This window comes from Littorina saxatilis, linkage group LG11, assembly GCF_037325665.1.
Source record: "Littorina saxatilis isolate snail1 linkage group LG11, US_GU_Lsax_2.0, whole genome shotgun sequence".
In the NCBI taxonomy this organism is placed as follows: Eukaryota; Metazoa; Mollusca; class Gastropoda; order Littorinimorpha; family Littorinidae; genus Littorina; species Littorina saxatilis.
The window spans coordinates 22,508,587-22,530,259 of record NC_090255.1 but is presented as its reverse complement, the minus strand read 5'-3'; the positions used below and the strand labels follow the sequence as shown (position 1 = coordinate 22,530,259).

At 43.8% G+C, this 21,673-nt stretch overlaps 2 protein-coding genes across 3 annotated transcripts in view; both read left to right on the top strand.

Annotated features, from left to right (window-relative positions):
• The first annotated feature begins 5,626 nt into the window (after window positions 1–5,626).
• Window positions 5,627–14,652, top strand: LOC138980034 (cytochrome P450 2F5-like). Its single transcript, XM_070352827.1, has 7 exons — window positions 5,627–6,109; window positions 6,267–6,413; window positions 8,097–8,306; window positions 11,221–11,347; window positions 11,785–12,047; window positions 12,296–12,423; window positions 13,843–14,652. Exons 1-7 carry the CDS (start codon window positions 5,669–5,671, stop codon window positions 14,081–14,083), a joined length of 1,557 nt encoding a protein of 518 aa, XP_070208928.1. The 5' UTR covers window positions 5,627–5,668; the 3' UTR covers window positions 14,084–14,652.
• A 1,414-nt stretch (window positions 14,653–16,066) lies between these two features.
• The window catches only part of LOC138980018 (cytochrome P450 2F5-like), a 426,282-nt gene continuing 420,675 nt past the window's right edge, over window positions 16,067–21,673 (top strand). Inside the window, exons 1-3 of one of the 2 annotated variants that reach the window (XM_070352805.1) lie at window positions 16,067–16,325; window positions 19,177–19,628; window positions 20,574–20,720. In XM_070352805.1, the coding sequence (XP_070208906.1) occupies window positions 16,178–16,325; window positions 19,177–19,628; window positions 20,574–20,720 (747 nt within the window). In that variant the 5' untranslated portion in view covers window positions 16,067–16,177. Of the gene's footprint in view, window positions 16,326–18,579; window positions 19,629–20,573; window positions 20,721–21,673 lie in introns of those variants that run through there. The other variant, XM_070352806.1, reaches the window with a different exon arrangement.

Genomic DNA, 21,673 nt, shown 5'->3' with positions numbered 1-21,673 from the left:
GGGAATCGAACCCGGATCACTTGGATTAAAAAAAAAAAAATTATTTATTTTACACAATTAAAAAAAACTATTGGAGTAAAATAAAACATTAAAACGTTCATAATAAACAATAGTAAACAAGAATTAAAAAAAAAAAAATAGACCGCCCATGCCGGGAATCGAACCCGGATCACTTTGGCCATAGACTCTCTCGTGCTCTCTGTCTCTCTTTCACCGAGACCAAACCCTGCATTGTAATTTCTTTGCCGAGACCATTTCCCCACCCGTTGTCTGGCTTGCACTGAAATCATGCTTTTCTCGTCACTGCGTGACGTGTTCGCCGCTCAAGTCTCCCCTTTAGTTCAGGCTGTTCGCAAAGCGACCAGCCTCCCACCGCAAAAACTCCCACCGTTAAGAGTGGCTTTTGTGATTTATTTCGCATTTAGGTCCCAGGTAACATTATGAAGTTTTAATACGATCAATCGGACCTATTATCAAGTTAGTGTATCAACTTTTGAACGAACTGCGCCCAGTAGTTTCCCAGCAATAAGCTGTTAAGTCGAGACAGACAGACACACACACAGACAGACACACAATTAAAGTCTGCTGGACCCTCCTACTGCGTACTCGGGGATTAAGAGACTTGTAGGATCAGCAAAAAGGACTAGTGCTCATGAATATGCATGGCGTATTGATAATGATTATTGTATTGGTTAAATTTACATTGTTCATAAGGGTTGAAGAGAATAATAGGCTGCATAAGTTATGTAATGTTTTGATACATATATTTTTATAGTTTGTTTTTGAAGAAGAAATCGGGAATTCTCTGTGGAATGAAGGGACTATGTTTTAGGCGTATTAACTTGATACGTAATTTGTTCCTGATATCCTCGTTGTGGCGCGAATCTTCGCTCTCTCTGGTCTGGGTGTTCTCGGTTCGCGGTTCGCCACTCACAGCTCTCAGCCCCGGTCAACGAATAGTCAAGGTATGACGACTTTAACTTTAATAGGATAGAGAAATAGGATGTATACTTTGTAAAATGTTGTGAACATTCTTAAAGTAAATTCTTAAATCTCGTCGCGATATAACCTTCGTGGTTGAAAACGACGTTAAACACCACATAAAGAAAGAAATTCTTAAATTGTTTCTTTGAATTGTGTGTGGTATGCTTCAAGATTCTTTCTTGTCTAAAGGTTTTGAATGCGAAATGTTAATTTCTCTCTAGTCTAAACCTGTGTGACGTCAGTGTTGTCAGCAATGAGCATACCCGCGATTCAACCGTACGTTTGTCCCAGCGAAGCTGGAGGTATCCCGTGAACGCTATACTGTAATCGACTTGAGAAATGTGCATACCGAATAATACATGATAAAGAAGGATTCTTTGTGCCCGGCTACGTGCTACAGTTGGAGATGGAAGTTCACCAAAAAGTGGGACCATACTAACAAAAATACGGTGGGTGCAATAGTCGCCCCCATTTTTTCAGCAAACGCCACCCAAGGCCGCTTTGGACGGGTAGAAATTCCGTAGTTTCCAAGTCTATGGATAAAGCTCGCGTAAGAAGAATACGTCACGGTCGAAAGTCTTTGACGTCAATTAATGCATCATGACGTCATGTCTCCCTGTTGTCTTTCTCTCTCGCGCAGTGTGTGTGTTTGTGTTCATTTTGTGCACATGTGTTAGTGTTACTGTTTGTGTGTGTGTGTGTGTGTGTGTGTGTGTGTGTGTGTGTGTGTGTGTGCGCACGCGTGCATTAGTCTGTACTCGTGTGTGTGTGTAAGTGTGTGTGTGGGCATAAGTGTATGTGTGTGCGTGTATGTGTGTTTGTTTGTAAAGGTGGGTATGTCCGTCTGTCCATATGTGCGTATGGGTGTGTGTTTTGTGTGTATGAAGTTTTTTGTGAGAGAGTGAGTGAGTGCGTGTGAGTGAGTGTGTGTATGTGTGTGTGTGTGACTTGGGCTGTGTGTGTGTGTGACGTGTGTGTGTGTGTGTGTGTGTGTGTGTGTGTGTGTTTGAGAGAGAGAGAGAGAGATCGAGAGAGAGAGTGAATGTGTGTGTGTGTGCATGAGTTTGTGTGTGTATGAGTGTGTATATATGTGTTTGTTTGTAAAGGTGTGTGTGTCCGACTGTCTATGTGCGTATTTGTTTGTTTGTTTGCTTAACGCCCAGCCGACCACGAAGGGCCATATCAGGGCGGTGCTGCTTTGACATATAACGTGCGCCACACACAAGACAGAAGTCGCAGCACAGGCTTCATGTCTCACCCAGTCACATTATTCTGACACCGTACCAACCAGTCCTAGCACTAACCCCATAATGCCAGACGCCAGGCGGAGCAGCCACTAGATTGCCAATTTTAAAGTCTTAGGTATGACCCGGCCGGGGTTCGTACCCACGACCTCCCGATCACGGGGCGGACGCCTTACCACTAGGCCAACCGTGCCGGTCTATGTACGAATAAGTGTGTGTTTTGTGTGTATGAGATTTGTGTGAGTCAATGTGTGTGTGTGTGTGTGTGTGTGTCTGTGGGTGTGTGCGTGCGTACATGCGTGCGTATGTACATGTGTGTGGGTGTGTGTGTGTCTGTATAAGAGAGAGAGAGAGAGAGAGAGAGAGAGAGAGAGAGTGGGTGGATGGGTGTGTGTTTGCGCATGTGTGTGTGTATGTGTGTTTGTTTGTAAAGGTGTGTTAATATGTCCGTCTGTCTATATGTGCGTATGGGGGTGTGTTTTGTGTGTGTGAGAGAGGGAGTGCGTGTGTAGGCCTATGTGTGTACGTGTGTAACTTGGGGTATGTGTGTGTGTGTGTGTGTGTGTGTGTTCGTGTGTGTGTGTTTGAGAGAGAGACAGAGAGACAGAGACAGAGAGAGAGAGAGAGGTTTGTCTTTCGCTGGGGTATGCAGTGCCTTGGCGTTGCACATCTACTTAATTTGTAAATTGTCCGTCATCGTTGTACGTATGTGTGTACGCCCACTGTTATACGTTCCATGTGTTTCGGTGGTGGATCGCCAAGACTAATACCCCAGCAAACATGGCAACCAAACGTAACATCTCCAGACACCATGACGACGCCACGCACACACAACATACAGGCACACATACAACACACACAACTCTCCCCCACACCCCACACGCGCAACTCCCCCTGCGATAGTTCGTCAGTCTCGCTCCGTCTCTCCCCCCTCCAGGGGTTTACTGCTGTGACGAGCCACCCCCCTCCCCATCTGGGGCATGGCGTGGCTCAAACCTTTCAGCACAGTGGGGGTGCTATGTACGGCCTTTCCAGGCTAAGTTACATACTCCTTCTCTGCTCCATTTGGGGCAGGTGGTTGTGTTAGCTGCCCGCACCACAGAACTTATAATATAAGTTCTGTGGCCCGCACTTGTTGTTGCGCACAGCGGTCGGGGAACAATGAGCTTTGCTCCGCTTTGTTCTCTGCAGGGTGCCGCTGTGCCGGCTGTCTACCCCTCTACCCCAATGGTTTGTGGGGACTCGGACTGCAGTATCGCCTTGCCAGTGGTCATTGTCCTCAGCCAGCATACGTCACCCCCCCCCCCCCCTCCTCGGTTTGATTTGCGCTCAGTCATTTGGAACTAAGAGCTAAAAGCTCATGTTCTTATCTCTTTATACTGTAGGTGAAAGAGGCTTCTCTTAATTGACTCTCACAAGAGGTGTTGCTACTTTCATAGGACAGTCCTATGAGTGGTGTCTTATTGAACACAAGGGGGGGGGGGGGGGGGGCGTTCAGTCCTCCCTCTGTTCCTTTACAGGTGTTCAGGGGTGCAGAGCCTGGTGTTCTTCTCTGGCTGGTGGTGTTCCTCTCGCCTATGCGAAGTTTTGCCAACAGCTCTCAGGGACAGAGCGTGGGCTTCCTCTATCGCCGTGTTGCGCTCTGGTCGCCTAGGCGAAGTTTTGCAAACGGCTTACTGAAGATCAGATGATGTTTTCATCAGTTTTTATCTTCGGGATATCTCCTGCACTCGGCTTGACGGCTCCAGTTCGTGGCAGGCCTTGGTTGCTGCAGGGCAGGTTCTTTCAAGGACATAAGTAAGTTCCCTCCACCTTTAGGAGGAATCTGCATTTATGAGAATTGGAGTAAGAATATGTAATTTAATGGAAAATTTCTAAGTAAATTTTTATTTGATTAATATACTTACCCAATTCTCATAGTTAATACCCTCCCATCCATCCCCGCTACCTTATATCCTTGTTTTTTTTTTTAGTAGTCTCGAATGATTATTCCGGATGCTGGCGCTCACGTGGTGCGCAGGGTGTTATGGGTAACCGAGCAAGGTCAGTACATAGCAACGGCTATGGCGTCTCTTTTTAGCTTGGTTACCACCCTTCTAAGGGCAGGTAATTTGGGTGGTTTTTCGACATCTAGCATGTGAGACTGAAGTCAATGCATTTATGAGAATTGGGTAAGTATATTAATCAAATGAAAATTTACTTAGAAATTTTCCATTTTTGTACCGTTGTGATCCTAAGACTCAACTTGAGTACGATTGGTTCTGATCATCTGCTAGTAGATCGTTTTGAAAATATGAAATGCAAATGGCGGCCATAATGAATATGTTGCTGATTTCTTCTCCCTCTAGCAGACAATCAAAACCAAACATATGTACACGGATACACAAGGAAGGAGACCAACTGTTGCGGAGATACCCTCCTCACTGCCAGGTTCCAAAAAGTCACAGTATGTACCTCAATCGGACGGGAAAAAAACTGTATTCATAAGTGAATATTAGTGTGTTTGATTCAGTTATACACAATGAGCCTTATATCAAAGGAAAGTGCAGAGTATCAGGACCACATCGATACCAAAATAAAGAGTATATACTGGTCAAGAACCATAGACGCACGAAGCAATTGAAAACTGTAACTTTCGTACGTAACTGTTCAGTTTACCTTCACCTTAACATACTTAAAACGACAATGACATAGTGTAAAATTAATATCGTGTGCCTCTGTGTAAATCTCACTTGCACAGGGCAAAAATTAGGCTTAACTTTTTTTGCCGTTATAAGCGTGTAAGTGCGTTCTTCTTGTGACAGGTGATTTTGATATTCCGAGGCCCTGTGACCAAGTGTTTCTTGTTCCCCTGTTACCAAGTGTTTTGGTGTTCGCTGTGACGACGTAGGGAAATTAACCTCGTGAGAAAACTTTAGACAGTGCGAGAAAACTAACAACTGTATCAGAAAAATAATCACAAAAAAACGCTTAAAACAGAACAGCTGGGTAAACTAAACGCGAACTCTTCTGCGACGTTTTGGGGCCCTAAACTGGTTGCATTCTTAATGTTAGGCTCCCTGTCGGTGGTTGCGCGCGTACTTTTACATTACCCAACCCTCGTTTAGGCCCCCCCAAAAAATAGGTCTGTTTACGGTAACATAGGCCCAAAAAATAGGGTCGGTAGGTCGGGATTTTTTTATTTTTTTCCCCCCAAAAAACCATATTTTTACGTTATTTTGCAAAAAAACCAAGATTTTTTTTTCCCCAAAATGCCAAAAAAAGTCTAGGGTCGCGCGAAAAAACTAGGGTCGGTCGGGTTACCGTAAACAGACCTTTTTTTTTTTTTGCCTTATCTGATTCTTGGCATGTCATCATATTCAAAATGTTGTATCATAAGTCGTCTGTCCAATAGATTTCTCTAATTTAGTCACACTTGTTTCAGCACATAAGGTTTCAGTATGGAAACGGAATCCCAGTCAGGCTACAGCGCGACTTTTGCCTTGGTGCTGGGAGCTGCGGCCATCATCCTGGCAATCCTCAGGTTCAAATCCAGCAGCTCCAAGAAGCTGGCTCCGGGGCCGCGGGGTGTCGACGCGCTGCGTGGCATGCTGGGAGCAATGCGGCACGGCAGTTTAGACAAACAGGCCGCGCAGTGGAGCCGCCAGTACGGACCGCTCGTGCTGTGTCGTAGCGCTGTGGGGGACGTTTGTGTGCTGAACACGCCGCGCCTCGTCAGGGAGGTGTTCGCCGGCAAGGGCGTTGAGCAACTCACCAACAGCAGGCCCAGGAGCTTCGTGGGATACTTCGCGTTCTACAACTCTCACAACCTCGGCCTCAGCAGTCCGGACTCCATGAAGGAGTGGCCCAAGATGAGAAAGCTTTTCCATCAGGCAATCAAGGTTAGTCTCGATCTCTGTCTACCTCTGTCTGTCTGTATTAAGTCTGTCTGTCTGTTGTATTGTATGTTACAAACAGTTTTACACCATTGAGTTTTAAGTTGTATATGTACGTCATTGTGTGTTACGAACAGTTTTAAGTCATTGTGTGTTACTACAGTTCTACGGGGACGGGGTGGAGAGGATGGAGAGCAGACTGCATGAAGAGTTACGCCTCCTGACCACCGAGCTCCAGGCAGCGTGCGGACAGGACGTGAATGTGGATCAAGTGATCTCCAACTCTATCTTGCGTGTCGTCCTCACACTGGTGTGTCTTTTACCAAATTAATATAATTCAATAAAATACTGTACAATTCAATGTTATACACTACACTACACTACACTACACCACTACACTACACTACCACACTACTACACTACACTACCACACTACACTACACTACACTACGCTACACTTCAATACTACACTTCAATACAAAACAACCGTCGCGATATAACCTAATTCGTGGTTGAAAACGACGTTAAACACCAAATAAAGAAAGAAAGAAATACAAAACAATACTACTGTTATGTTTTTGTCGTGTAATAATGCACGAAGCACACTTACATAGGCTACTACATGCATACATAAGTCCACCAAAGCGGTTTCACGTGAACTAGGCCATGTTGTCTATTTACACCCCCGGTATAGGGGTGTGTATAGGATTCGGTCGATGTGTTTGTTTGTTTGTGTGTTTGTGTTCGCATATAGATCTCAAGAATGAACGGACCGATCGTCACCAAACTTGGTGAACAGGTTCTATACATTCCTGAGACGGTCCTTACAAAAATTGGGACCAGTCAAACACACGGTTAGGGAGTTATTGGTGGATTAAGATTTTACAAGGACTTATAGAGGGACATATTAATGGTCAAAGGGAAATAACCTTCTCAGTTGGTGGCAGTGAGAATGGTAAGGACGGGGGTGTTTTTCCTACCTCGGAGGAATTTCTTGTATTATATTCTAAACTCGGCCCACAAAAATTATTGCACCAATTCTCGTACTCCAACTCCCATTCATTCCCGTGTCGTTTCATTCAAACTTTCTCTGCTATTGAAGGCACTCAACTTAGCTGTCTGACAAACTGTTCGGACTAAAGATTTCTTTTATAGGAGTCGAGTGACCGCCTTGGAAATAAAACCACCACAAATTCAGAATAAGTATACTTTGGCAACTTTGACATACTAGGAGAAAGTCAAACCAAATATCTATGCAGAACAGGGTGTTTTGTTTGAATAAATCCATCGCCTTGCCTTGTTTCGCTATATCGTGTATTTCTTGTGTTCTAGCTGTCATTCCTTTTGATCCAGGTGTCGATCGCATGAGCCGATGACAAACGGGAGGTTTCAAACTGGAGTTAAATATTTGTTAAGGTTGACCCAAATGTTATCGTTCAAGATTGAGTTAAATATTTGTTCACGGTGACCTAAATGTAAATCATTCAAGATAGAGTGAAATATTTGTTTAGGGTTACTCAAATTGTATGCAAGCTGGAATGAAATATTTGTTCCGGACCGGTTACCAATTTGGTAGCCTATGCAAGCTGGAATGAAAATTTGTTCAGGGTAGCTCAAACTTTACGCAACGCGGCTGGGGTGAAATATTTGTTCAGGGCCGGTTACCCAAATGGTAGCCTCTGCAAGCTGGAATGAAATATGTGTTCATGGCTACCATTCAAGCTGGAACTATTGATCACATTTGAAACAGAAAAGTATGTACATTGTATGAGTTTTTTTCAGTTAATTATGGTTGATAATTGTGAAGAGATGACAGATATGTCTTGTTATCATTTTTGTCTTTGTTTGTTGTTGATGTAATTTACCTATTTTATGTAACCCTAGGTTTGCTTGGAAATAAATTTTGCCTTGCCTTGCCTTGCCCTGCCTTACCTTGTCTTGCCTTGTCTTGCCGTGCCTTGCCTTGCCTTACCTTGATTGTTGTTGACCGCAGATGACGGGCGAGTGTCCAGACCCTAGCCTAGTAGCAAGCACCAGGCAGTGTGACACCGGACTCAATCGCATCTTCAACCCCTCGACAGACCAGTTGTTGACCCTTTGCCCCTGGCTGCGTCACGTGCCTTTCCTCCCCTACAAACGGCTCTGTAGTGAATTCATTGAAGCCCGGGAGCAAATGATGGACAAACTGTTCACACAGCATAAGGTCAGTTCGCTAAAACAGTGCTTTATTTCTTACGCATGTATTTAAAAAGCTGTGAATTTTTGTATAATACAAAGGAGCACAGAAGGTTGCATTTATAAATGCTCTCTTTGAGACAACACAGTAATGAAATGATCAGTTGCCTCCACTGTACAGGGCCGGACCAAATGAGTTGTAAGGGGGGGGTTCCTCCTTTTTTGGGGGGGCAAATCAGCGAAGTGGCGAAGCCACAAGCGCGCGCCTGCTTTGGGTCCGGGGGCATGCTCCCCCGGAAATTTTTTGAAAAACGGTTAAAATCTGTGCAATCTGGTGCATTCTGGGCCTTGTTTTGAGGGTTAAGAGCAGCATTGTTTTGGTGCTAAAACTAGTAAAAGTCAAAGCAAGGTACATGCTTTTTCCAGGGGTGGGGTTCCGGAACCCCTGGAACCCCCCCCCCCCCTGGGTCCGGCCCTGCTGTATTAGTATATAGTTTACTTGGGTTTTTTTTTTAGAGTTTCCTTGAGAAAGATTCGAGCTGCTTTCGCGCAGCGACTGACCTTATTTTTTTCCTGCATGCGCCAGTGAAGAACAAACAGCCAAAGGAATTAAGCATGCAAACCATCAAAACAGTCACACTCTCAAAACTCTAAACAGTCATTCCTACAACCAAAAGTCCAAACAAAATTAATTGCGGTTCAATCCACGTAAATTAAAATGATATTCAAATATCAAATTTTGAAAAAAAGCAGGTTAAAATTCAAATGATGAATATTGAACTAAAAAACGTCTGATTCAAAAATTCAAATACTTGGGTCAAAACATGCCACATGCAAACACTTCTCTTCCAAAGCTTGAACAAAAGTCAAATCTATTGAATTGTTTTGTCAAACCATCTTTGACTGGTCCGGATTGTGGGATTCCTGGTCAGCTTAAACGCTTAAACAATGAACTAGTTTGTTAATTAAAACTCTCCTTGAAATTGGCAAAATATTCCCAGCGAAGCTGGAGGTATCCCGTGAACGCTATACTGTAATCGACTTGAGAAATGTGCATACCGAATAATACATGATAAAGAAGGATTCTTTGTGCCCGGCTACGTGCTACAGTTGGAGATGGAAGTTCACCAAAAAGTGGGACCATACTAACAAAAATACGGTGGGTGCAATAGTCGCCCCCATTTTTTCAGCAAACGCCACCCAAGGCCGCTTTGGACGGGTAGAAATTCCGTAGTTTCCAAGTCTATGGATAAAGCTCGCGTAAGAAGAATACGTCACGGTCGAAAGTCTTTGACGTCAATTAATGCATCATGACGTCATGTCTCCCTGTTGTCTTTCTCTCTCGCGCAGTGTGTGTGTTTGTGTTCATTTTGTGCACATGTGTTAGTGTTACTGTTTGTGTGTGTGTGTGTGTGTGTGTGTGTGTGTGTGTGTGTGTGCGCACGCGTGCATGAGTCTGTACTCGTGTGTGTGTGTAAGTGTGTGTGTGGGCATAAGTGTATGTGTGTGCGTGTATGTGTGTTTGTTTGTAAAGGTGGGTATGTCCGTCTGTCCATATGTGCGTATGGGTGTGTGTTTTGTGTGTATGAAGTTTTTTGTGAGAGAGTGAGTGAGTGCGTGTGAGTGAGTGTGTGTATGTGTGTGTGTGTGACTTGGGCTGTGTGTGTGTGTGACGTGTGTGTATGTGTGTGTGTGTGTTTGTGTGTAAGATAGAGAGAGGGAGAGAGAGTGTGTGTTTGAATGTTTGTGTGCATGAGTTTGTGTGTGTATGAGTGTGTATTATATGTGTTTGTTTGTAAAGGTGTGTGTGTCCGTCTGTGTGCGTATTTGTTTGTTTGTTTGCTTAACGCCCAGCCGACCACGAAGGGCCATATCAGGGCGGTGCTGCTTTGACATATAACGTGCGCCACACACAAGACAGAAGTCGCAGCACAGGCTTCATGTCTCACCCAGTCACATTATTCTGACACCGTACCAACCAGTCCTAGCACTAACCCCATAATGCCAGACGCCAGGCGGAGCAGCCACTAGATTGCCAATTTTAAAGTCTTAGGTATGACCCGGCCGGGGTTCGAACCCACGACCTCCCGATCACGGGGCGGACGCCTTACCACTAGGCCAACCGTGCCGGTCTATGTACGAATAAGTGTGTGTTTTGTGTGTATGAGATTTGTGTGAGTCAATGTGTGTGTGTGTGTGTGTGTGTGTCTGTGGGTGTGTGCGTGCGTACATGCGTGCGTATGTACATGTGTGTGGGTGTGTGTGTGTCTGTATAAGAGAGAAAGAGAGAGAGAGAGAGAGAGAGAGAGAGAGTGGGTGGATGGGTGTGTGTTTGCGCATGTGTGTGTGTATGTGTGTTTGTTTGTAAAGGTGTGTTAATATGTCCGTCTGTCTATATGTGCGTATGGGGGTGTGTTTTGTGTGTGTGAGAGAGGGAGTGCGTGTGTAGGCCTATGTGTGTACGTGTGTAACTTGCGGTATGTGTGTGTGTGTGTGTGTGTGTTCGTGTGTGTGTGTTTGAGAGAGAGAGACAGAGACAGAGAGAGAGAGAGAGGTTTGTCTTTCGCTGGGGTATGCAGTGCCTTGGCGTTGCACATCTACTTAATTTTAATTATTTCCTGAGTCCACAACTGTTTACATAAACACAGACTGAGAAAAAGCTGAGAAATCAATGCCTTGAAGCTTGGTGTCACATTTATCTATACGTATATTTGTATTGGTATTACGTGAGTATTTTGTAGGATAATTACAGAGTAGGGTTATTCAACTTTTAACTGTATTTCGGTGTGTGTGTGTGTGTGTGTGTGTGTGTGTGTGTGTGTGTGTGTGTGTGTGTGTGTGTGTGTGTGTGTATGCGTGTGTGCATCGCCGTGAGCTACGGTGAAAAAGGGCGAATAATAAGTGTACATTATTATTATATTATAATTATTATTTCGATGTAGACTAGCCGCGTGAAAGGTACACCACGCGGCATTGTCGATGTGATACTGGACGAACAGGACAAGGGAGAGAACAGCTGGATGTCTGACGATCATATCCGCGGACTTATCTTGGACACTGTTGCTGCAGGTGTGTGTGTGTGTGTGTGTGTGTGTGTGTGTGTGTGTGTACGTGTGTGTGTGTGCGTGTGCCGTGTGTGTGTGTGTGTGTGTGTGTGTGTGTGTGCGTGCGTGTGCCATATGTGTGTCACGTGTGTGTGTGTGTGCCCGAGTGTGTGTGTGTGTGTGTGTGTCAGTGTGTGTGTGTCATAGTGTGTGTGTGTCATAGTGTGTACTAAAACATGTGTGTGAAACACACACGCATACAGGGACAAAATGAGTAGTTCCGTACTTTATGGCAGCTCGTTTTCCCAGACGATAAAGCATCCCGAATTTCCATGAGGTTAATCTCACGTGTACAGGACTACACTTAATCGGCCGTTCCTTTACTACCTGTCAAAGATGATTGTTTGTATCCGTTGAAGTTATGACAATGACGGGCTAATCTAGTTTTGTTGCTGGTTTCAGCCTTCCTCACCTCATCCTCGACCCTGAAAACAATCATCCTCTACCTGGTCCACAACCCCCACGTGGCACGCAGGATCCAGGTGGACATTGAGACCCGCCTAGGGGAGCGAACTCCGACATTACAGGACAAGAATGATCTCCCTTACGTGCAGGCGGTTGTCTTGGAAACACTGCGTCTTGCCTCACCCGTGCCACTGGGAGTGCCCCATCGGACCACTGATGACGTCAGCATGGATGGCTACACCATACCCAAAGGAGCCACGGTACTGTTAGTGTTACAGAGGAACCCCAATTTAAGACTCCTTCCCTTTGAAGACCATCTTTTCTAAGATTTTCTGTTCATAGCCGGTTTTTGTGAGAGAGAGAGAGAGAGAGAGAGAGAGAGAGAGAGAGAGAGAGAGAGAGAGAGAGAGAGAGAGAGAGAGAGAGAGAGAGAGAGAGAGAGAGAGAGAGAGAGAGAGAGAGTGTAAAGGAAATAGCCTTAATCTCACTGCCCGTGGTTCTGTCACAGGTGTTTGCAAATAGTGTGCTGTTCCACCACGACCCAGAAACCTATGCCGACCCGCACGCGTTCAAACCTGAGCGTTTCCTTGACGACGAAGGTCAATTGCTGCCAGCCAGTCATCCGCTGAGACAGAGGTCAACTGACTTGTGTTCCCTGTTTTAACCAATCAATCAATTAATCCCAGCGAAGCTGGAAGGTATCCCACTGTCGTGTGTCGAGCGTTCACAAATAACATGAACAGTAGAGAACGTTCTTACTTTGTTTACTTCTCTTGTAAACAAAGCAATGCAAATGGAACTCAAGTATTCGTTAAACTGGTAAGCCATGTTTTGATTGGGCGCTTTACCAACTGAGCTAACTTGTCTCACGGTTGGCGAGAGAGATTGTTACTTCAAATCTTACTCTTGAGTTCTCGAGCGTGGGGATCAGTATGTATTGATCAGTATTGACTCGACTCGAGTTTCCGAGTCTCTCCGGTCGTATTTGTATACTGTAAATTCTTTTTATCCTACATTCGTGAGAGATACACCCGTGAGATAATAATCGTTCAAATCACACCTGTGTATATCATGTAAATGAGGTCATGTCAAGCAAGTCTGGCAGGGACCTGTTTTTCCACTGCTTATGATGCCAAAGTCACCGAGACAAACGTCATTATAGAAACAAAAATTGCGCTCGCTAATTACCCTCGATGAAGTTTTAGAACTAACAAGTCACGCCACACTTTCAGAGTGACGTTTCTTTGCTTTGACGTAATAGATTGCACGAGGCTTTAGAAAAGATCGAGGTTCCAAAACAAGTGTCTTCAATTTAGCTGCCTCGACTGCAGGAAATTTTCAGTAAAATACACGTAAAAATCCAGTACTGTATGCAGGATAAACAGAATACTATATGGCTTGCTGTGTCGTACCAGATTTACACTCGTTGCTTTTTCAAATAGTGAACAGCTCGCTTTCGCTCGCAGTTCAATATTTAAAAAAAAATCTCGTGTAAATCTGGTACGACACAGCAAGCCATGTAGTATTCTCTATTTATCTCACAGTTCGAGGCAAGTTAAGTTAATAACTGACCCTATGCTCCTATTCACTTCGAATAAGTTTGGAAAGCAATATCAAGTAGCGTTAATTTCAAGAAGACCGACATTATGTTGTTGTCTTGCTCTGAAATGCATTGACCAATCGCCGAAAGGCGCTGACGTCATTGCAGGAAAGGATTTCCCTACCCAGAACGCAATATTTTTGATGACATACAATGGATTTAGTTCGGGAAGACGACACTTTATGGGCGGTTCATCAATTAAATGGGAAGCAAGTGGTTAAAAACGGACGTCGACAGAGCCAATGAAGGGGGATACCAACTTAAAGTTCTCATTCACTGGTGTTCTGTCCAAAAGACTACTGTTTAAAATCTGGTCTGTACCACTGAAAAACTATCTTTAATATTTGTGTCCAGTGTATGTTTCTGCCTACAGTCAGGCACAAACAGGATAACAGTATATGTTTCTGCTTGCAGTCTGATGCACAATTGATAACAGTATATGTTTCTGCTTGCAGTCTGATGCCGTTCGGGGTTGGAAAGAGGGGATGCCCGGGAGAAAGTTTCGCCAAGTCACGTGTCTTTCTCTACGTCACCTCGCTCTTACAGCACTTTGATATCCTCCCTCCGACACAACACAAACTACTTCCGGTCACCGGCTGCTCAAGGATGAACGGAATCGTGGCGGAAGTGAAGCCCTACCACGCCGTCTTCAGACCCCGGGCGCACACACAACCACATTTAGCCAACTCGACATGACACCCAGCTGAACCAAGAAGCTGACGCCCATTGGTGCCTTTTTTCGGAAATTAGTTCATGAAAAACTTCACCACAGCAGTGAGTTGATTTTCAGTATATGACCAAGTGGAGGGATGGCCTTATACCGTGTGAAATTCTGACCAGATCTGAGACAGTGAGGTGAACTGTTTTCACGAGGCGAAGGGGGACTTTGACTTGCAAAAAATTATTTTTGTATGCTAGCTTGTTTTGTTCTTGGTTTATGCTAAGGCCCCAGCCTTGATGTAGCTTTATCAGTAGTTGGATTTTGTGTATGTTAGTTTGGTTGTTTGATTATGCTAAAGCAACATATCATATATATAAGGATATTATTACTAATCGTCCTGATCACATTTCAAGAAACAATTAACAAGTGGCTCTATCCCATCTCCCCCCTTTCCCCGTCGCGATATAACCTTGAACGGTTGAAAACGACGTTAAACACCAAATAAAGAAAGAAAGATGATCACATTTTCTTCTAAAGCACTGTATGTAAGTTGCTTTGACTTTTTAAATTTACTAATAAAAGAACGTCAGCCGCTGGCACATCAAATTCTTTCTCTCTCTCTGTATGTCTGTCAGCTTCTGTGCGTGTGTGTACGCGTGCACGCACACACACACACACACACGCACACACACACGCACACGCACGCATACACACACACACACACACACACACACACACAATCAATCAACAAGATAAACACGGAGAAGAAGAAGAGAACCATCACCATTACCTCAATAACAACTTCAACATCATTAGCAACACCACAACGGACACCACAGTAAACAAGATACAATCACAAGATCCTCATGCCCCATTGACGTGACAGACAACACAACACAGAACATGTGAATCTCAGTAAATGTGCGTGTTTATTTCAGAGAACAAGCTTCAGAGTGCGGCGTTAAATAGTCTTAGGTGCAGGACTCGGTAACATTAAAATAGGTCACTCGTCAATCAGTGTGATGTGTCCCAAAGAAAGAAAAATAGTCCGCATTTATACAGGAATGATTGAAATCAGGTATTGCAGCTGTATCTTGTTCAATGTTACTGATTTAATATGTAGGGCCATTTGTGTACTGGTGATGCTTGTGCAAAAGTCTGATACCGTATATTCAAGTTATAAACAAGGGCTTAACGTCCCCAGTTTAAAAAAAAAGTTTTTCTCCTAAGCAATCCTTGACCTTATCTTGCTTACACAAGAACTATCTTAAAAAATGTCATGTTACTTTTATTCACCTTTTCTCAAGGGTAGACTTAAAACATATTTTCTGTCAAAATGGGTGGGAGGTAGGGGTAGTAGAAGGACCACAATTGAACAGTTTAGCACGTTAAGGGTTATTTATATTTTCACTGTATTTAAAAAGATACTGTACCTTAGATGAAACCAAGTTTTAGACATGTGTAATGTGTAATCATCTTTATAGGTTTAATTAATATCATGTATGGTTGTGTATCCAGCTTGAACCCCCCCCCCCCCCCCGCACACACATACACACTGACACACACACTGACACACACACTGACACACACACACACACACACCGTGTACACACGCACACACACACACGCACGCACACACACACACAAATTGCACACACACACGTACACTCACACACACACACACCAACACACACACACACACACATACACACACACACACACACACACACACACACACACACACACACAAATAAAACATTTCTGAGCCCTCCTGGAGTGACTCTGACTTGATGATACGGGTCTGGTCTTTGCAGCTATCAGCTGCCATGACTGTTTGAAAGGGTATTTTGTTATACATGACTGCACATAATACTTTGCACAGGTTTTGAAAGGTGACATTCTTTAGCTCGAGTTTCGCCTCTCTGGTTTCGATAACGATATGTGCTCCGTTAAGGTGAAGGAAAACTAAACTTCTTCGTACGAAAGTGACAGCTTTCAATTTCTTCGTGCGTCTTTGTTTCTTGGCAAGTACTATATACTCTTCAATTTTGTAACCTTGTGTTCCTAAGACTCAACTTGAGTACGATTCGTTTTGATTATCTGCTGGTAGATCTTTTTGAAAATATGAAATGCAAATGGCGGCCATAATGAATATTTTGCTGATTTCTTCTCCCTCTAGCAGACAATTAAAACCAAACATATGTACACGGATACACAAGGAAGTAGACCGACTGTTGCGGAGACACCCTCCTCACTGCCAGGTTCCAATAAGTCACAGTATGTACCTCAATCGGAAAAAACCCCCAACTGTATTCATAAGTGAATATTAGTGTGTTTGATTCAGTTATACACAATATTAGCCTTATATCAAAGTAAAGTGCAGAGTAATAGGACCACATCGATACCAAAATCAAGAGTATACTGGTCAAGAAACATAGACGCACGAAGCACGAAGCAATTGAAAACTGTAACTTTCGTACGTAACAGTTCAGTGCCAAAGTCTTGTGAGCTAGACCCCATCCCCACCAACTTGTTTTATGAAAACCTTGACCTTTTTCTTCCCATCATAACCAACATAATCAACTCTTCTCTCACTTCTGGCACTGTGCCAATGGACTTAAAAACTGCAGTAGTTAAACCTTTGATCAAGAAACCATCTCTGGATAAAAATCAGTTGAAAAACTATAGGCCTGTTTCCAACTTGCCATTCATTTCTAAAATTCTGGAAAAAGTAGTGCTTAGTCAGCTTCTCTCCCACCTTGAAACCAAAAACCTCTGCAACCCTCTTCAGTCAGCGTATAGGGCTGGCCACAGCACCGAGACTGTTTTGCTTCGTGTTGTGAATGACATTCTTTCTGCTCTGGATAATGATGACCTATCAGTTCTGCTTCTCTTGGATAACTCAGCTGCGTTCGATACGATCGATCACTCTGTTCTGCTCTCTCGTCTCGAATCTGTTTTTGGCATTCACTCTACCGCTCTTCACTGGTTTAGTTCATATCTACAGGGCCGTAGTCAGTATGTGTCTGTCAATAATCTCTCATCTCCTCCATCTCCTCTCTGTTTCGGCGTTCCCCAGGGATCAGTTCTAGGCCCAGTTTTATTTGTACTATACACCACTCCTCTCTCTGCCGTCATCAAGCAACACGCAGTCAATCACTACCTCTTTGCAGACGACACACAACTCCAATAAGCATACAAGCCTACAGAAATCCAAGCGGTGACGCACACTCTCCAAAACTGCACTTCAGATATTAAATCATGGATGACAAACAATATGCTCAAGTTAAATGATGACAAGACTGAATTTCTTCTTTTCTCTGGAGCTTCCTCTTCGACCACTTCCCTTCCAGCCTTACAGTAGGTTCTAGTGACATTTCTCTCTCTGATAGTGCTAGGAATCTTGGGTTCATCATGGACTCCCACCTCTCAATGAAACAACACATCAAAAAAGTCTGTCAGACATGCTACTTTGAGATCAGAAGAATAGGTTCCATAAGAAAAGTTCTCACTGTTGATGCCACTAAAACTCTCGTTACATCCTGCATTATTCTGTCCAGATTAGATTACTGCAACTCCCTTCTCATAGGCTGCCCTGACTCCACTCTCCAACCCTTGCAAAAAGTACAACATTCTGCTGCACGTCTCATTTTCAGAGCACAGCATCGACAACCCTGCACTCCTCTCATGAAAGAACTTCACTGGCTTCCTGTATCTGAACGTATTAGGTATAAAGCTGCCTGCTTCTGCTACAATATCATCTCTGAATCGGCACCTGCCTATCTGAACTGGTCTCCCTCTACACTCCCTCTCGCACCCTTCGTTCTTCTGATGATGCTCGACTTCTCCGTCAAGGTCGCTTTAAACGCAAGGCTCATGGCTTCCGCACGTTTTCGTACTATGGACCTCAGTTATGGAATTCACTCCCCTTTCAATTACGTCACTCTCCATCCATTTCATCTTTTAAGTCCAATTTGAAAACTCACTTGTTCCAACAACACTACGGATAGTTCCTTAGTATAGAGTCTGGGGATGTGAGATGTGCATGATGTGTTGTTTGAATCTGACAGTGATTGTATGATTTTTGTATACATGTATTGTTGTCACGCGCTTTGAACTTCTGATAAGGCGCTTTATAAATGCCCGTTATCATTATTATTATTATATTCACCTTAACATACTTAACACAAGAATGTCATGGTGTAAATATCGTGTGCCTCTGTGTAAATCTTGCACAGGGCAAAAAGTCTGCTTAACCTTGTTGGCCTTCACAAGGGTGCAAGTGCGTTCTTCTTGTGACAGATGATTTTGATAGTCCCTTGTGACCAAGTGTTTCGTGTTACCCTATGACCAAGTGTTTCATGTTACCCTGTTACCAAGTGTTTTGATGTTCCCCTGTGACCAAGTGTTCTGGTGTTCCCCTGTGGCCAAGTGTTTGATATTCCCCTGTGACCAAATGTTTTGATGTTCCCATGTGACCAAGTGTTTTGTGTTACCCTGTGACCAAGTCTTTTGGTGTTCCCTGAGACCAAGTGTTTGGGTGTACCCAGTGTTCTAGTGTTCCCTTGTGACCAAGTGTTTTAGTGTTTTGTGTTACCCTGTTACCAAGTGTTTTGGTGTTCGCTGTGATCAAGTGTTTCGTGTTCCGTTGTTACCAAGTGTTTTGGTGTTCTCTTGTGACTAAGTGTTCTGGTGTTCCAGTGTTCCAGTGGTTGCCCTTCAGCTAACAACAGACACAGGTTCACCACAGATTGTTATCAGTCGTACAGTCTTGGCTTACACAAGTCGTAGTCGGCCAGAAAATAGACGACTTAGAGAAATTAACCTCGTGAGAAAACTTATTGACAGTGCGAGAAAACTAACAACTAGTGTATGAGCAAAATAATCACAAACAACGCTTACAACAGAACAGCTGAGTAAACTAAACGCGAACTCTGCTGAGGCGTTTTGGGGCCCTAAACTGATCGCATTCTAAGGCTCCCTGTCGGTGATTGTGCACGTACTTTTGCACTACCTAAAGCTCGTTTATCTGATTCTTGGCATGTCATCATATTCAAAATTATGTATCATAACGTCTGTCCAATAGACTGATTTCTCTAATTTTGTCACACTTGTTTCAACACATAAGCTTTCAGTATGGAAACAAAATCCCAGTCAGGCTACAGCGCGACCTTAGCCTTGGTGCTGGGAGCTGCGGCCATCATCATCCTGGCAATCCTCAGGTTCAAATCCAGCAGCTCCAAGAAGCTGGCTCCGGGGCCGCGGGGTATCGACGCGCTGCGTGGCTTGCTGGGAGCAGTGCGGCACGGCAGTTTGGATAAACAGGCCGCGCAGTGGAGCCGCCAGTATGGACCGCTCGTGCTGTGTCGTAGCGCTGTGGGGGACGTGTGTGTGCTGAACACGCCGCGCCTCGTCAGGGAGGTGTTCGCCGGCAAGGGCGTTGAGCAACTCACCGACAGCAGACCCAGGAGCTTCGTGGGATCCTTCGCGTTCTACAACTACCATGATCTCGGCCTCAGCAGTCCGGACTACATGAAGGAGTGGCCCAAGATGAGAAAGCTCTTCCATCAGGCAATCAAGGTCTGTCTGTCTGTCTCTCTTTCTCTCTCTCTTTAGTTCAGTTCTCTTTGTCTCTCTATCTCTGTCTCTGCCACCCCCCCCCCCCCACCCCCCTCATTTACGCGTGCGTGCGTCATTGTGTGTTAAGTTTTACACCTACGAGTTGTAAGTTGTACGTCATAGTGTGTTACGAACAGTTGTACGTCATTGTGAGTTAAGTTTTACCTCATTGTGTGTTACGTTGTACGTCATTGTCTTTTACATACAGTTTAAAGTCATTGTATGTTACGTACAGACCTACGTCATTGTGTATTAAGTTTTATCCTACATACGTGAGAGAGACACCCGTGAGATAATAATCGTTCAAATCTCACGTGTTTATATCATGTAAATGAGGTCATGGCAAGTCTGGCAGGGACCTGTTTTTCCACTGCTTATGATGCCAAAGTCACCGAGACAAACGTCATTATAGAAACAAAAATTGCGCTCGCTAATTATAATTACCCTCGATGAATCTTTAGAACTAACACGTCACGCCACACTTTCAGAGTGATGTTTCTTTGCTTTGACATAATAGATTGTACGAGGCTTTAAAAGAGATCGAGGTTCCAAAAACAAGCGTCTTCAATTTAGCTGCCTCGACTGCAAGAAATTTTCAGTAAAATACACGTAAGTACAGTATGTAGGATAAACAGAATACTACATGGCTTGCTGTGTCGTACCAGATTTACACTCGTTGCTTTTTCAAATAGTGAACAGCTCGCTTTCACTCGCAGTTCAATATTTAAAAAAAAACCCTCGTGTAAATCTGGTACGACACAACAAGCCATGTAGTATTCTCTATTTACTTCAGTGTGTGTTACGTACAGTTCTACGTCATCGTGTTTTAAGTGTTACTTCATTGTGTGTTACGTACAGTTCTACGTCATTGTGCATTACATTTTACGTCATTGTGTGTTACTACAGTTCTACGGGGACGGGGTGGAGAGGATGGAGAGCAGACTGCATGAAGAGTTACGCCTCCTGACCACCGAGCTCCAGGCAGCGTGTGGACAGGACGTGAATGTGGATCAAGTCATTTCCAACTCTATCTTGCGTGTCGTCCTCACACTGGTGGGTTTACTTTGACACCAGTGTCTTTTACCAAATTACTATAATTCAATGAAATACAGTACAATTCACTACAATTCAATTGTATACACTACACTACACTACACTACACTACACTACACTACACTACACTTCACTACACTATACACTACACTACAAAACAATACTACTGTGTTATGTTTTGTCGTGTAATAATTAATGCACGAAGCACTTTTACATACTATACACAAGTCCATCAAAACGGTTTCACGATAACAAGGCCAAGTTGTCTTCTCATATCATATTCTAAACACGGCCAAAAAAATTATTGCACCCATTTTTGTACCCTAACTAAAACAATAATTCCCGTGACATTTCATTCAAACTTTCTATGCCATTGAAGGCACTCAACTTAGCTGTCTGACAAACTGTTCGGATTAAAGATTTCTTTTATAGGAGTCACGTGACCGCTTTGAAAGTAAGGGTACCCCCAAAATCGACCTGACAAAAACGTAAGGTTCCTATTAAAAATCGACACAAATTCAGAATAAGCATAACTTGGCAACTTTAACATGCTAGGCGAAAGTCAAACCAATTATCAATGCAGAACAGGTTGTTTTGCCTTGCCTTGCCGTGCCTTGTTTTGCTATCTTGTGTATTTCTTGTGTAATGTCATTTCTATTCATTCAGGTCTCGATTGTGATGAGCGAATGAAAAACGGGAGGTTTCAAGCTGGAGCGAAATATTTGTTCAGGGTGACCCAAATGGTACCATTCACGCTGGAATGAAATATTTATTCAGGGCTATCTTTCAAGCTGGAACTATTGATCACATTTGAAACAGAAACAAATGCAGGAGTTTCTTTTGAGTCAATTATGGTTGATAATCGTGAAGAGTTGTGCCTTGTTATCATTTTTGTCTTTGTTTGTTGTTAATGTAATTCACCTGTTTCATGTAACCCTAGGGTTTTTTGGAAA

Excerpts from the sequence above, each read along its gene's own strand:
- LOC138980034 (XM_070352827.1), top strand. The coding sequence starts at position 5,669 with ATGGAAACGGAATCCCAGTCAGGCTACAGCGCGACTTTTGCCTTGGTG. Across the intron at positions 6,414-8,096 it reads TGCGTGTCGTCCTCACACTG|ATGACGGGCGAGTGTCCAGA; the intron begins GTGTGTCTTTTA and ends TGTTGACCGCAG. Across the intron at positions 12,048-12,295 it reads CCATACCCAAAGGAGCCACG|GTGTTTGCAAATAGTGTGCT; the intron begins GTACTGTTAGTG and ends GTTCTGTCACAG.